We start from the raw sequence: 14046 nt of genomic DNA on the forward strand, positions 1-14046 counted from the left end.
ACAAATCTGTGTGTTTCCTTTCAGGAAAACAGATTTATTTCAATTTCAGGTAAACCGTACCTGATCACAATGTTGCTTCTAGTGTGGCATTACGCTAGTTTAGCCGCTATGAGAAGGTTTCCCAAAGACCCAGATTAAGTTTATTCCTGAACTAAAAAACACTGTCAATGGAGATTCTAAAGATTAATCTGCATCTTTGAAACTGGCCTTTGCTGAAGTTTTTATCCTACTCTAAACATGGGTTAGGTTCAGGGTTAAAGCTGGAATCCTTAATGGGGAATCAGCCACATCCGATATGATATCACAACAACAAAAAAGTTACTGTAAGCAACGAACACAGTTTTTCCCCCTCAGACATTATTGTACGCACGGAAGAAGAGCAGCAATTATTTTTTACCATGCTGCACGACGCTCCTAAACTCAACAAAAAAAACTATAACAATTGTGGTGGGGCGACCAGCGGTGGTGGGGGGGTGGTGGTGGGGGCGACCAGCGGTGGTGGGGGCGACCAGCGGTGGTGGGGGGGTGGTGGGGGCGACCAGCGGTGGTGGGGGCGACCAGCAGCAGTGGTGGGGTGGTGGTGGGGGCGACCGGCAGTGGTGGGGGCGACCGGCGGTGGTGGGGGCGACCGGCGGTGGTGGGGGCGACCGGCGGTGGTGGGGGCGACCGGCGGTGGTTGGTTGGCTACTGAGGATTCCATCTTTACGTGTAATTCAGGATTCAAGAAAACTGTTCGAAGTGGGAATTATTTCATGAAGAACCTCCAGTGGAGGGAGACTCATGTAGCTGTGCTCCAGTGTGTTGCTACAGTAGTATCCACTCTGCCAAGTTTGCTTTTCTCCATCCATTTAAATTCTTAGACAATAGATAAAACCTCTGTAGTTCTACCTCTTCTTTCACTGTGACTTGAGCACCACCTAGAGGCCATCTGGCCAAGTGAGGATTAAAAACTCACCAGACAATGAAGGCTATGGCTATGTTTAAAACCCCACCATTGATGTTGACTCCACAACGCTAATTTTGGTTATCATTTGTTTTGAAGGCACGAGTTCCCCTCAGTCGTTGAAGAAGATCCTGTCACTGTCAGAGGAGGCCAGCAAGCGTCAGACTGAGGACACTGTAACATCCAACAACACCTCGCAGCTCTCCTCCCCGCCCACCTCACCACAGAGCTCGCCCAAGAAGGGTAAGCTAATAATCCCATCAATCCAACCTCAGCCCAGTGCCCCTCTCCCTCACACAGAGATTTAGAAGATTACTGCTGACACCTGGTGGTCATAGTGAAACTACCAGTTCAGCCTTCTGTGATGTCATAATAATACTGATGTAGCAACGGTTAATCAAGGTTTTTAGGGCCATGGAATACTGAAAGTGTTTTCTTGTGACCCATGTAAAAGGAAAGTTGAGCTGACGGAGCTTGCAATGGTTTTAGTCATCAATCTAGCAGGAGGGCAATATTTTATAAATGTAGTAGTGTATGTGTCCCCTCCTAGAAAGCTATGACCTTTGGCTTTCACCTGGAATTGTTTATTTATGTCTGAGAAAAAAACACTTTTCAACCGATATGATCTAGTACACACTACAAGTATAATAAAACATGTGCAAACATGATGTTATGATTTAAAAAATTAAAATGATTAAGCCTTTTATACTTTATAATATGTCCATATATAGTTATAATCTGTTTTAGGAACATCTACCCAAGATATTTCACCTTCTTTATTACTTTACAAACATATCATAACATTAGTGATAGTCAAAATCTGTTACATTTGTGAACATCTAATCAAATTTAAACATCGTGAGTCTCTCCTATAGTCGAGGGGAGAAAGGATATGTAAAGGGTTCCATTTTGTCGTTCTGAGCATATGCAATGTGTCTGCCTAGACTGCCTAGTCTACACTGTTCCATATTGGAATTAGCTATCAATCACTCCTACCTACCTCCTATCCCAACTACCTCACTCCTTACATACTGTGATTCTGTCCTGTGTCCTATCTGTGTGTGATGTCTCTTTGCCTTGCTGCACGCAGGGCTCGGGACACTGAAGGGTCAAAGTGTCCGGAAGGTTACCTTTACCAGTAAACAGACAGCCACAGGTAAACTGGGACTGGCCCAGACCGGCCCTAGACCTAAACAGACGCTGCTGGCCTAGACCTTTTATTTCAATATTTGCACTGTCTCTATGTACACTCACAGGGCCCTACACACTCACACATGCTGTCATTCAAACACACACGCACAAAAACACTCACTCCACCACCCGCTCACTCACACATAATATGGAGATACATTTATATGGACTGAATGCACACCCGTACACCACTCACATACAACCTGCTGCTACTATTATTTATCTTATATCCTGTTGGCTAGTCCCCTTATCCCTATAAATATCTACCTCCATCACTCCAGTATCCCTGCACATATAAATATAGTATTGGAATTTACTTTTGAAGTATTTCCTGTATATAGTATGCTTACTTACTCTCTATATTATTATTCCTTGTGCTTTTTTTCTAGTAATACATTGTTATTGATTTTTGCATTGTTGGGTTTTGAGTTTGCAAGAAGGCATTTCACTGTACTTGTGCATGTGACATTAAAACTTGAAACTGGAAACTAAGAAATAAAATGTTTTACGTTGCATGCCCTAATGAACACGACCCAGTTGGATCTTACAAATACGAAGTGGTTGGGACCTGTATATTAACTGAATAAAAATAAAAACGCAACATTATTTCATTGATTTTACTTAGTTACAGTTCAAGTGAGGAAATGCGTCAATTGAAATAAATGAATTAGGCCCTAATCTATGGATTTTACATGACTGGGAATAAAGATGTGGGCCAAAATGGGCCTCAGGATCTCATCACGGTATTTTAGTGCATTCAAATTACCATCGATAAAAAAAAAATTGTGTTCGTTGTTCGTAGCTAATGCCTGCCCATACCATAACCCCACCCTCACCATGGGACACTCTCTTCACAACGCTGACATCAGCAAACCACTCGCCCACACAACGCCATACACGTGGTCTGCAGTTCTGAGTTCGGTTGAACGTACAGCCAAATTCTCTAAAACAACGTTGGAGGTGGCTTATGGTAGAGGAATTAACATACAATTCTCTGGCAACAGCTCTGGTGGACATCCCTGCAGCCCCCTCAACTTGTGGTGTTGTGTGACAACTGCACATTTGAGTGGCCTTTTATTGTCCCCAGCACAAGGTGCAGCTGTGTAATGATCATGCTGTTTAATCAGCTTCTTGATATGCCACACCTGTCAGATTATGGATTATCTTTCCAAGGAGGAATGCTCACTAACAGGGATGTAAGCAAATGTGTGCACAACATCTTAGAGAGAAAAGCTTTTTGTACATATGGAACATTTCTTGATCTTTCAGCTCATGAAACATGGGACCAACGCTTAACATGTTGCATTTATATATTTTTTCAGTGTATATAGGGGGTCCTGCGGGCTTGTCTGTCGCCCCGCTTGTCTTAGTAGCGGAGTTGCTGCTGGGATGTCTAGTAGTATGACCGTTGCTTCAGAAGATATATGGGCTCAGATGCTGCTGCTTCACCGACATCCACAACTCCGCTTGATTCATGTCTGTGTGTTTAGAAGCCGGTAGAAGCCCTTCGGTCCACTGGTGAAAACCAATTCATTTATTATTGGATGGGTTTCAGGAACTGACTTGACGCTAGGCCATCTGACTTAGAAGATCAGTCCTCCATTTTCTGAATGGTAGCTTGCGGTTGGTTTGCCAATGATTTAATGTCACAGAACACTCCATTTCCAATTACTTGTGCCCAGAATGTTAGAGAGCAGAGTAATTTGATGAGATTTCTGGCTTTGAGATGAGGTTCTTGGTGTGTGTGAATGGAGATTGCTTTGAAATGTCAGTCATTCTGTGACTCCAAGCTAAAGGTGTGAGGATCTTCATTTTTTTTTCTCTCGATTGAATCACTGCCCTAAGCACGTTCTGAGTTTGTTGTAAAGTTAGGACTTGCTGTGTATTTCCCCAATCCTTTTATTAGGCTGATTTGGGTGATTTTAGGTGATTGTGGGCTTGTGGAATGGCTTCCTTGAATCTTAATTTCTCCTTTCATATTAGGTCACAGAGTATGACCGGCCGTGTTCAAGCTGTAAGTTATCTGGCGCACAGTGTGATGGTAGTGATTTGAGAGGTTAGAGGTTTTGTTTTCGACGTGCAGTTAGAAAGAGAAGTTTCTTGCAGCGTATGAACCTATGTGTTCTCCCATCCAGCCTGCTGTAAATCCATGTTAGGAGGTTCTAAACGATTCAACCCTCTGAACACAACCCCTGGACTAGTAGATTGGAATCATTTAGCACTTTGTGTGACATCTGATGATCTGAAAAGGGTTTAATAATGATTGATCAGTCAGTTAATGGACCACCCCCCTACTCTCTCCAGGCTACCCCAGAACAGGAGATGCCTACTCAGACTCGGGTCACAGCGAGATCTCATCGCGCTCCAGCCTGGTCAGCAACTCCTCCTTTGACATGGCCCAGGAGGAGAGGAGGGGGCTCAGGCACTCCGGCGGGGTGGGAGACCCTCACGCTGGAGGGGTGCGTCTGGAGAGGAGGGCTACGACAGACCCGGACCAGTACAGCCTCGGGTATGAACCAACACTGCCCATTTCTATTGATCATCATCCCAAAAACTTTGTTTAAAGGGGTAATGTACCCTAGTTATAACATTTTTGAGTGGTTAACTTGAAAATGTACTATTTGGTACACATCCACATTTTAACATCTAAGTACAGTGATGAGTGTTAATTTCAAAAATGGAAAAAGGAAGAGATTCAATCCCAACCCTTTATTTTAACAACCCGGTTGTTAAGGTATAGCTTGTCTCTAATCCCTAACCCCCACTGTAAAGGTATAGCTTGTCTCTAATCTCTAACCCCCACTGTAAAGGTATAGATTGTCTCTGATCTCTAACCCCCACTGTAAAGGTATAGCTTGTCTCTAATCTATAACCAACACTGTAAAGGTTTAGCTTGTCTCTAATCGCTAACCCCCATTGTAAAGGTATAGCTTGTCTCTAATCGCTAACCCTCATTGTAAATGTATAGCCTGCCTCTAACCACTAACCCCAATTGTAAAGTTATAGCTTGTGTCTAACTCTCTGCCCCCCCCCCCCCCGACCCCACAAACAGTTCCTACTCGTCCATGCAGGACTGCCGGGGTCTGTATACCAGTGCCACGGTGCTATCTCCCAGCTCTGAAGAGCTGACCCAGGACCAAGGGGACCGTGTCTCCCTGGATGCTGCAGACAGTGGCCGCGGCTCCTGGACCTCGTGCTCCTCGGGCTCCCACGACAACATCCAGACCATGCAACAGGGACGCAGCTGGGAGACCCTGGCCTTTGGGCCGGGTGGTGTGGTCAGCGTGGGTGTCCATCCTCCCGGGGGGCCTGAAGCGTTTATAGGGGTCCCCCCTGGACTGTGGGCGTCTCAGGCTAGAGGGAGCTGGGCATCGGCCTCTTCTTCATCTTCCTCTGCGGCGTACTGGGGCGAGGACTCGGAGGGTGACACAGGCACGATTAAACGCAGAGGCGGGAAAGACGTGAACGCTGACCCGGAGACGAGTAGTATCACGTCCATGGGGTCTGACGAGGCCAAGCAGCACGGGAGGCCATCGCCCATCACCGCCGGCAACAAGGGTCTTATCAGTGAGTTGACCTCTGAAATGTTTGTTTGTCTGTTGTGTTGATGGAAGGGTTAAGCTGTCCTCATAGGCTAATGTTAGGGTGACCATACCTGATCCTAATGTTAGGGTGACCATACCTATTCCTAATGTTAGGGTGACCATACCTGTTCCTAATGTTAGGGTGGCCATACCTGTTCCTAATTTTAGGGTGGCCATACCTGTTCCTAATTTTAGGGTGGCCATACCTGTTCCTAATGTTAGGGTGACCATACCTGATCCTAATGTTAGGGTGACCATACCTGTTCCTAATGTTAGGGTGACCATACCTGTTCCTAATTTTAGGGTGGCCATACCTGTTCCTAATTTTAGGGTGGCCATACCTGTTCCTAATGTCAGGGTGGCCATATCTGTTCCTAATGTTAGGGTGACCATACCTGTTCCTAATGTTAGGGTGACCATACCTGTTCCTAATGTTAGGGTGACCATACCTGTTCCTAATGTTAGGGTGACCATACCTGTTCCTAATGTTAGGGTGACCATACCTGTTCCTAATGTTAGGGTGACCATACCTGTTCTTAATGTTAGGGTGACCATACCTGTTCCTAATGTTAGGGTGACCATACCTGTTCCTAATGTTAGGGTGACCATACCTGTTCCTAATGTTAGGGTGACCATACCTGTTCCTAATGTTAGGGTGACCATACCTGTTCCTAATGTCAGGGTGGCCATACCTGTTCCTAATGTTAGGGTGGCCATACCTGTTCCTAATGTTAGGGTGGCCATACCTGTTCCTAATGTTAGGGTGACCATACCTGTTCTTAATGTTAGGGTGGCCATACCTGTTCCTAATGTTAGGGTGACCATACCTGTTCCTAATGTTAGGGTGACCATACCTGTTCTTAATGTTAGGGTGACCATACCTGTTCCTAATGTTAGGGTGACCATACCTGTTCCTAATGTTAGGGTGACCATACCTGTTCTTAATGTTAGGGTGACCATACCTGTTCCTAATGTTAGGGTGACCATACCTGTTCCTAATGTTAGGGTGACCATACCTGTTCTTAATGTTAGGGTGGCCATACCTATTCCTAATGTTAGGGTGACCATACCTGTTCCTAATGTTAGGGTGACCATACCTGTTCTTAATGTTAGGGTGGCCATACCTGTTCCTAATGTTAGGGTGACCATACCTGTTCCTAATGTTAGGGTGACCATACCTGTTCCTAATGTTAGGGTGACCATACCTGTTCCTAATGTTAGGGTGACCATACCTGTTCCTAATGTTAGGGTGACCATACCTGTTCCTAATTTTAGGGTGACCATACCTGTTCCTAATGTTAGGGTGACCATACCTGTTCCTAATGTTAGGGTGACCATACCTGTTCCTAATGTTAGGGTGACCATACCTGTTCCTAATGTTAGGGTGACCATACCTGTTCCTAATGTTAGGGTGACCATACCTGTTCCTAATGTTAGGGTGACCATACCTGTTCCTAATGTTAGGGTGACCATACCTGTTCCTAATGTTAGGGTGACCATACCTGTTCCTAATGTTAGGGTGACCATACCTGTTCCTAATGTTAGGGTGACCATACCTGTTCCTAATGTTAGGGTGACCATACCTGTTCCTAATGTTAGGGTGACCATACCTGTTCCTAATGTTAGGGTGACCATACCTGTTCTTAATGTTAGGGTGGCCATACCTGTTCCTCAACAAATTAACAGGTTCCTGATGAAAGGTCGGATTTTTAGAATGTTCTGAAAATGATAAACACTGCTCACATGTGTATGCATTTTTGGATTGTGTTCATCCATGGAGAGAAGTGCATGTCAGCTGAAAGATGTCCGCATGTAGATCTCTATGCCAACACTTTTTCTGGATGGAGTGTGGTGCAGACTAGAGGTCGACCGATTAATCAGAATGGCCGATCAATTAGGCACGATTTCAAGTTTTCACAACAATCGGAAATTGGTATTTTGGGGCGCCGAATTTGCTGATTTTTTATTTAAATTTTTTATATATATACCTTTTATTTAACTAGGCAAGTCAGTTAAGAACACATTCTTATTTTCAATGACGGCCTAGGAACGGTGGGTTAACTGCCTTGTTCAGGGAAAGAACGACAGATTTTCAACTTGTCAGCTCGGGGGATACAATCTTGCAACCTTACAGTTAACTAGTCCAACGCAATAACGACCTGCCTCTCTCTCGTTGCACTCCACAAGGAGACTGCCTGTTACGCGAATGCAGTAAGCCAAGGTAAGTTGCTAGCTAGCATTAAACTTATCTTATAAAAGTCTATCAATCATAAGCACTAGTTAACTACACATGGTTGATGATATTACTAGATATTATCTAGCGTGTCCTGCGTTGCATATAATCTGACTAAGCATACAAGTATCTAAGTATCTGACTGAGCGGTGGTAGGCAGAAGCAGGCGCGTAAACATTCATTCAAACAGCACTTTCATGCGTTTTTCCAGCAGCTCTTCGTTGTGCGTCAAGCATTGCGCTGTTTATGACTTCAAGCCTATCAACTCCCGAGATGAGGCTGGTGTAACCGAAGTGAAATGGCTAGCTAGTTAGCGCACGCTAATAGCGTTTCAAACGTCACTCGATCTGAGCCTTCTAGTAGTTGTTCCCCTTGCTCTGCATGGGTAACGCTGCTTCGAGGGTGGCTGTTGTCATTGTGTTGCTGGTTTGAGCCCAGGGATGAGAGAGGAGAGGGACGGAAGCTATACTGTTACACTGGCAGTACTAAAGTGCCTATAAGAAGATCCAATAGTCAAAGGTTAATGAAATACAAATGGAATATTGAAGACTCACGTTAAAAGGAACCACCAGCTTTCATATGTTCTCATGTTCTGAGCAAGGAACTTAAACATTAGCTTTCTTACGTAGCACATATTGCACTTTTACTTTCTTCTCCAACACTTTGTTTTTGCATTTATTTAAACTAAATTGAACATGTTTCATTATTTACTTGAGGCTAAATTGATTTTATTGATGTATTATATTAAGTTAAAATAAGTGTTCATTCAGTATTGTTGTAATTGTCATTATTACAAATAAATAAATAAATAATTGGCCGATTTAATCTGTATCGGCGTTGAAAAATCATAATCGGTCGACCTCTAGTGCAGACGCGTAAAATGTTAATTGCGTTTTACCCCACCATCTTTCACCCCCCTTAGTACGAAAGGAGAGCCGGTACCGCGAGCCCCCTCCCACCCCGCCAGGCTACACCGCACTGACAATCTCTGACTTCAGTGAGGGCCAGACGCAGTCGCCACCCCCGCCCACGGCCCCATCCCACTCTGGCCGCCGCCCACCCGACTACTCCACTGCCCTGCAGCGCTCGCGCATGGTCACCCAGTCGCCCGACTCCCAGCATCACCACCAGGCCCAACAACACCCAGGTTCCGGAACCACAAAGCGCCATGGGCTCCACCGCACCCGCTCGCCAGACGAGGATGAAGAGCCGGAGGAGGAAGAGGGTGAGTCCTTGTCTCCCAAACTAGTCGCTCTGAGGAAGACAGTGGCACACACAACACCAGAGACAACCAGGCCCTGAGATGAGTGTACGGGTTAAAGGGCAGCCCCCCCCAGGCTGAGGTAAATTACTGATTTATACCAACGATAACATGCATGCCCACCAGGAACAACACAGACTACCCTCATATCCACTGCAAACCTAGCCTGGTCCCAGATCTGTTTGTACTGTCTTGCGAACTCCTATGGGGAATGGGCATTGAGGAGATGTCAAGACCGCACAAACAGATCTGGGACCAGGCTAGCAAAAACCCACCACGGCATCTCATGTGCATGATGTCATCATGCTTGGACCAAAGCTCATCAGGCGTTAGCTCCTCACTCGCTGTGTTGAATGGCATTCATCTGGGGGCACAAGTTGTTAGGTTTGCTCACCAATTTTTATTTGTGTCAATGCTTGCACACACGCTCTTCCATCCCCAGCAGTGTTTTTCTCACTTTTAATGTTCATGTTTGTCGTTTTTTGCAAATTGTTCAGTTTTGATAGTAGACCATGGTACAGTAAGTTCACATAAAGGCCAGTTAGTGATGTTGTGGGGGCTTTCTGCCTCTAATTCTTTCACAGGGTTTTAACATCTTTGTAACCAACATGGCAATTTTTTTTCTTTCTCTCTTCAGAGGATGAACAGGTATCAGCAGTCTGAGAGAGAACTGTCTTCTGCTGGATGACTTGAAGTCGCTTCCATGGAGCCGGAAAAAAAGACACTGATGGCCGGACAAAGCAATCCAGTACGTACGTGCCTGCCTCCTGCATCGTACGCTCCCTCCTGATTGGTAGACTCCTCTGCTCATCTCCCTCCCCTGCCTTAAAGCATTATCAGGGGTTGAATAACCCTGCTTGAAAAAATACTGTGAAGAAGGAGAGACAGAAAAGAAAGATACAATGCCTGGCACTTTGGAAAAAAGAAAAACAAGTCAAACTGTTTTGCTGGAAAAACATACGGCGACGCATGACAACCACGCTCACACACACACAGGTGTCCTGGAACAGCTTTCCAAGACTATTATCCCAACCCCACCTCACTTTACACACAGCATCATGACGTGTTGAGCTTTGTCTGCACTTTTTCTTTTTCTACTTTATAAAACGTGAACAAAACGGACAATGATGATTTAATAAAAGAACATTGATCGATTTTGAACTCTTAAGGATTTTCAAATTCCTGCTAGGTTTTTGGGGGTCTTCTTTCCAGAACTATTGCACTCTGGGGGTAAAAGAGACTATACCCAAGTCTCATATCTATGGACTCGGAATGACAAATCTGTCAAAAGGCTGTTTTATTCCTTAATTACAGTATTATATCTGGTTATTCACATAATAGACATGACCTAGTGGTGGCTCCACCCCACTGTTAACTGGACAGTCACAATGAGAGAAATAATTGTTGGTTACCCCAAATTATTTCTCTCATTGTGACTGTCCAGTTAGCAGTTGCAGTTTGGCTCCAGCACTTTTCAGTAAAACCTTAAGTTTTAGTACAACCCTCCATTCCCAACCCTGGCCTGGATATCGGTCTCTTTTTCCAATACGACCAGCCACATCTTAAGTTCTAGGTCATATACAGTAACGTACAGGTTTAACGGTAGCCCATCTGGCAGGACCTAGCTGGTTGGCCAGTCCCATCTCCGATTGTAAAACCTCTTCTATTTTTAGTGATAGATATGGCTGCCTATAGTTGTTCAGCTAGGCTGGCTAGCTAGCTAGCTACCTAGCTACATAAGTTGGCAAACATAAAATAAATATCCCCCCCCCCCCCCCCACTGTAACACAGGTATGTTAGTCGGCAACACGTGTTTCAGATGATTAACTCAAGTTAGCTAGGTAGCTTGCAGGAAATATAACATACTTAGCTAGCCACCGTGTTTGTCATCTGCCCTCTTGGTGCTGGCATCAGCTGTAGCTGAGCTTCTAGCTAAATCAAACTCTTCGCTATATTCCGGTTGAAACATATGGGTGAATGTCATCATGTAGGTAACAAAAATGCTCCATCTTTGAATTTGTGTTGATGAGTTATCACTGGAAGCCATTGTGGTCTGGTCAGTTTTTTTCAATTTTGCCTAAAGAATTGTGTTGTTAGTGTCCGCCTCTCTTTCAAAAAAGCCTGCCTTGGGGGAGGGACGGGGCCAGAGCAGGAAGCATTGCCCACACACATTTTAGTCTTTCAGAGATTGGAAAAAATGTCAGCTTGTATATTTAGCAATGAATCCTCTGATAGGAACATCCAGGTTTTAAACTGGAAGGTCACCTGGTGACTTATATTCATTCTATATTTAGACAGTATTGTTTTGGACAACTATGTGAGATTTATATTGGCTTAGTCTTGTCCCTAATGGTGATGTTGAAAGATAAGTACAGAGGTGATTTATACCTGTTTTTAAAATGAACCAACTTGGGGACGTGTTTGAGTTATGCACCCCAAAGGCTTGAATCCTATAGAGGTGAATGGAGTCTCGGATCTTTCAGTGGTGCTGCAATCTGCTGTTGCTACGTCCATTTTTGGACTTATAAATTAATGATATATATCCATTGATTCTTGAAGAATATAACTTATAAATGCCTCATGAGCTTAGTTTAACTTTCAAACCCCATCATACCCCAAAATAGAATCTTGTTTTACTTCAATGTTTGGAAATGTAAACAGACATTGTATAGCCTAAAAAACATGCTTAAAACTCATTTTGATATCTTGATTGGTCAGTCCTTGCATACATATCTCTGTCTATTCATTTGAGTGGTTACATTTCTCCAGGCCCACCCCTAAGCTTTTTAGAAAAACAGAGGCGGTGTGAATGCTTTATTGTTTCAACTAAGGATTGCCCTTTTTAAGACTGAACTAGAATACACGAGAATGAACTAAAATAAACCTTCTCTCCAACCTTGCTGTTGGAGACATCCCTTCCTCGTCATTGCAAAGCCACTTGGAGAAGTCCTCCACTGTTACAGGCAGCAAGATCAGTGGATGTACATATGAGTAGGCAATGCTAGCGTAGAACAAACCTGTTATCCACTGTTTCGCAACATCATTGGAATTGACTGAAGGTTATTGAATATGTTTGTTTTTTGACTCCAGTGGGGAAGATACCTAGATTAAATAATTAACTTTGACGGCTGCTAATCAGAATCATTAGTAATCAAATTGTGAAAGTGTCACTTATTTTATCACTGAGTTGTGCTGATCACATTGATCAGTAGTAAAACTATAGACTGAGAAGTAGAAATAAACGAGTGCAGTGTTTTTCACTGTGGTTTGTCATTACACTATAATCATTTGTCATGTTTTTTTGTTCATGATACATTTTTTCTATGGCTGCCAATAGATTGTCGAATGTGTTTGTAATTCAGTGGTAACATGCATCATCATCATTCACTTTCCTTCAACTCTTTAGCAGGCCATGTTCTATTTCGAAAAACAAAACATTGCACAACAATGTACAAGCATAAAGATAATTGTAGTAGGTAAGAACTGCTACTCGGTTTGATGTGATGTCAAGTGAGAAGTGTATATTTAACTGGTGATGATTTCTCATACTTTCTTGTACTACTTTGACCTGTATGTCTTTTAAAAAGACAATTGGTGGAGTATGTATCGGTAGTTTTTTTTGTATTTTTAATACAATAATTGTAAATATTGGTTATATTTTTGTTGAAATGTACTATGTTTATGCCTCAACATCCAGTTTGTATGAAGCTGGGAAATCAATAAATACTACAAAAGTGATCAATTCATAGGTTTAAATGCACTTATTTTTTTCCTACATTTGGAGGTTTTGTCTCTTGAATATTGTTCCTTTCCAAGACCTCTCCTACGCACCATCTAGTGTTTGCACAAGATAAGACATGGAAGTAACTTGAACTGTGTAACCCTCATACTTTTCTAACTGACAACGGTGTACATCACAATTAAAAAAAATATGTCTCCACTTGTTTTTTTTTGTTTTATTTTACTTTTGTCATTTTTGTTTGGAGTAATAATTACTCAAATGTGATACATACAGCAATGTAAGGTATAGTTAGCCATGTTTTCTGAGGAGATAAAACGTTATCTTCACTGATCATGTTTATTTCACATGTTTTCTACAACGCCTTAAACTTTTCAGAACTAAAAGTGTTCATGGACATTGACTGAAGCCTGTCCTTTAGCAATGTAATGTTCAAGGCTTCTGGAAAACCCTGTGTTTCTTTGAATTAGAGTACATTCAGACCCTTTATTAGACATTGGTTAAATGCTGTTCACTGTGAATGAGCAAACTTTACAATTGTACAATTTTATTAAAATCAGTATACATAAATAGCTGGTTTTCATTTATTTCAGTCATACATCAATGATGTGTTTTTAGGCTGTGGTTAGAGCCAAGTAGACAGCTTTCCAAGTCTGGTGTACAAGGTGATCCAGGGCTGGTTTATGTAAATCACACATGGTGATTTGTCCACACTGTCTCTTGTAGGCCCATGCTCAATCCCTCTTTAAAACTCTTTACCTTGGGGACTGGAAAAGAAACAGGTAGGTTGAAATTCAACCATACATGTTTCTACCGGAATATATATATATTCCGGTAGAAACGTGTATGGTTGAATTTCACCATGTACAGTATTCAGACTCCTTGATTTACATTACAGCCTTATTCTAAAATGGATTAAATAAAAAATGATCCTCATCAATCTACACACTACCCCATAATGACACATTGAAAACAGGTTTTTAGAAATGAACACTTATGTAAATAAGGTATGTTTCTTATTTTAAATAAGTATTTAAACCGTTTGCTATGAGATTTGAAATTGAGCTCAGCTGCATCCTGTTTCTATTGATCATC

General features: G+C 42.9%; 1 protein-coding gene across 50 annotated transcripts in view; it reads left to right on the forward strand.

Annotated features, from left to right (window-relative positions):
• rapgef2b (Rap guanine nucleotide exchange factor 2b) overlaps nt 1–13521 on the forward strand; it is a 153556-nt gene extending 140035 nt beyond the window's left edge. For 32 of the 50 annotated variants that reach the window (XM_036943069.2, XM_036943071.2, XM_036943060.2 and 29 more), the window contains 5 exons: nt 1043–1186; nt 4439–4643; nt 5187–5701; nt 8874–9294; nt 9850–13521. In XM_036943069.2, the coding sequence (XP_036798964.1) occupies nt 1043–1186; nt 4439–4643; nt 5187–5701; nt 8874–9253 (1244 nt within the window). In that variant the 3' untranslated portion in view covers nt 9254–9294; nt 9850–13521. Of the gene's footprint in view, nt 1–1042; nt 1187–2033; nt 2731–4438; nt 4644–5186; nt 5702–8873; nt 9295–9849 lie in introns of those variants that run through there. The other 18 variants (XM_090198489.1, XM_090198491.1, XM_090198493.1 and 15 more) reach the window with 3 other exon arrangements.
• The last annotated feature ends 525 nt before the right edge of the window (nt 13522–14046 follow it).

The sequence above is a fragment of the Oncorhynchus mykiss genome, chromosome 14 (genome assembly GCF_057628025.1).
Source record: "Oncorhynchus mykiss isolate SJ-2025 chromosome 14, ASM5762802v1, whole genome shotgun sequence".
Lineage (NCBI taxonomy): Eukaryota > Metazoa > Chordata > Actinopteri > Salmoniformes > Salmonidae > Oncorhynchus > Oncorhynchus mykiss.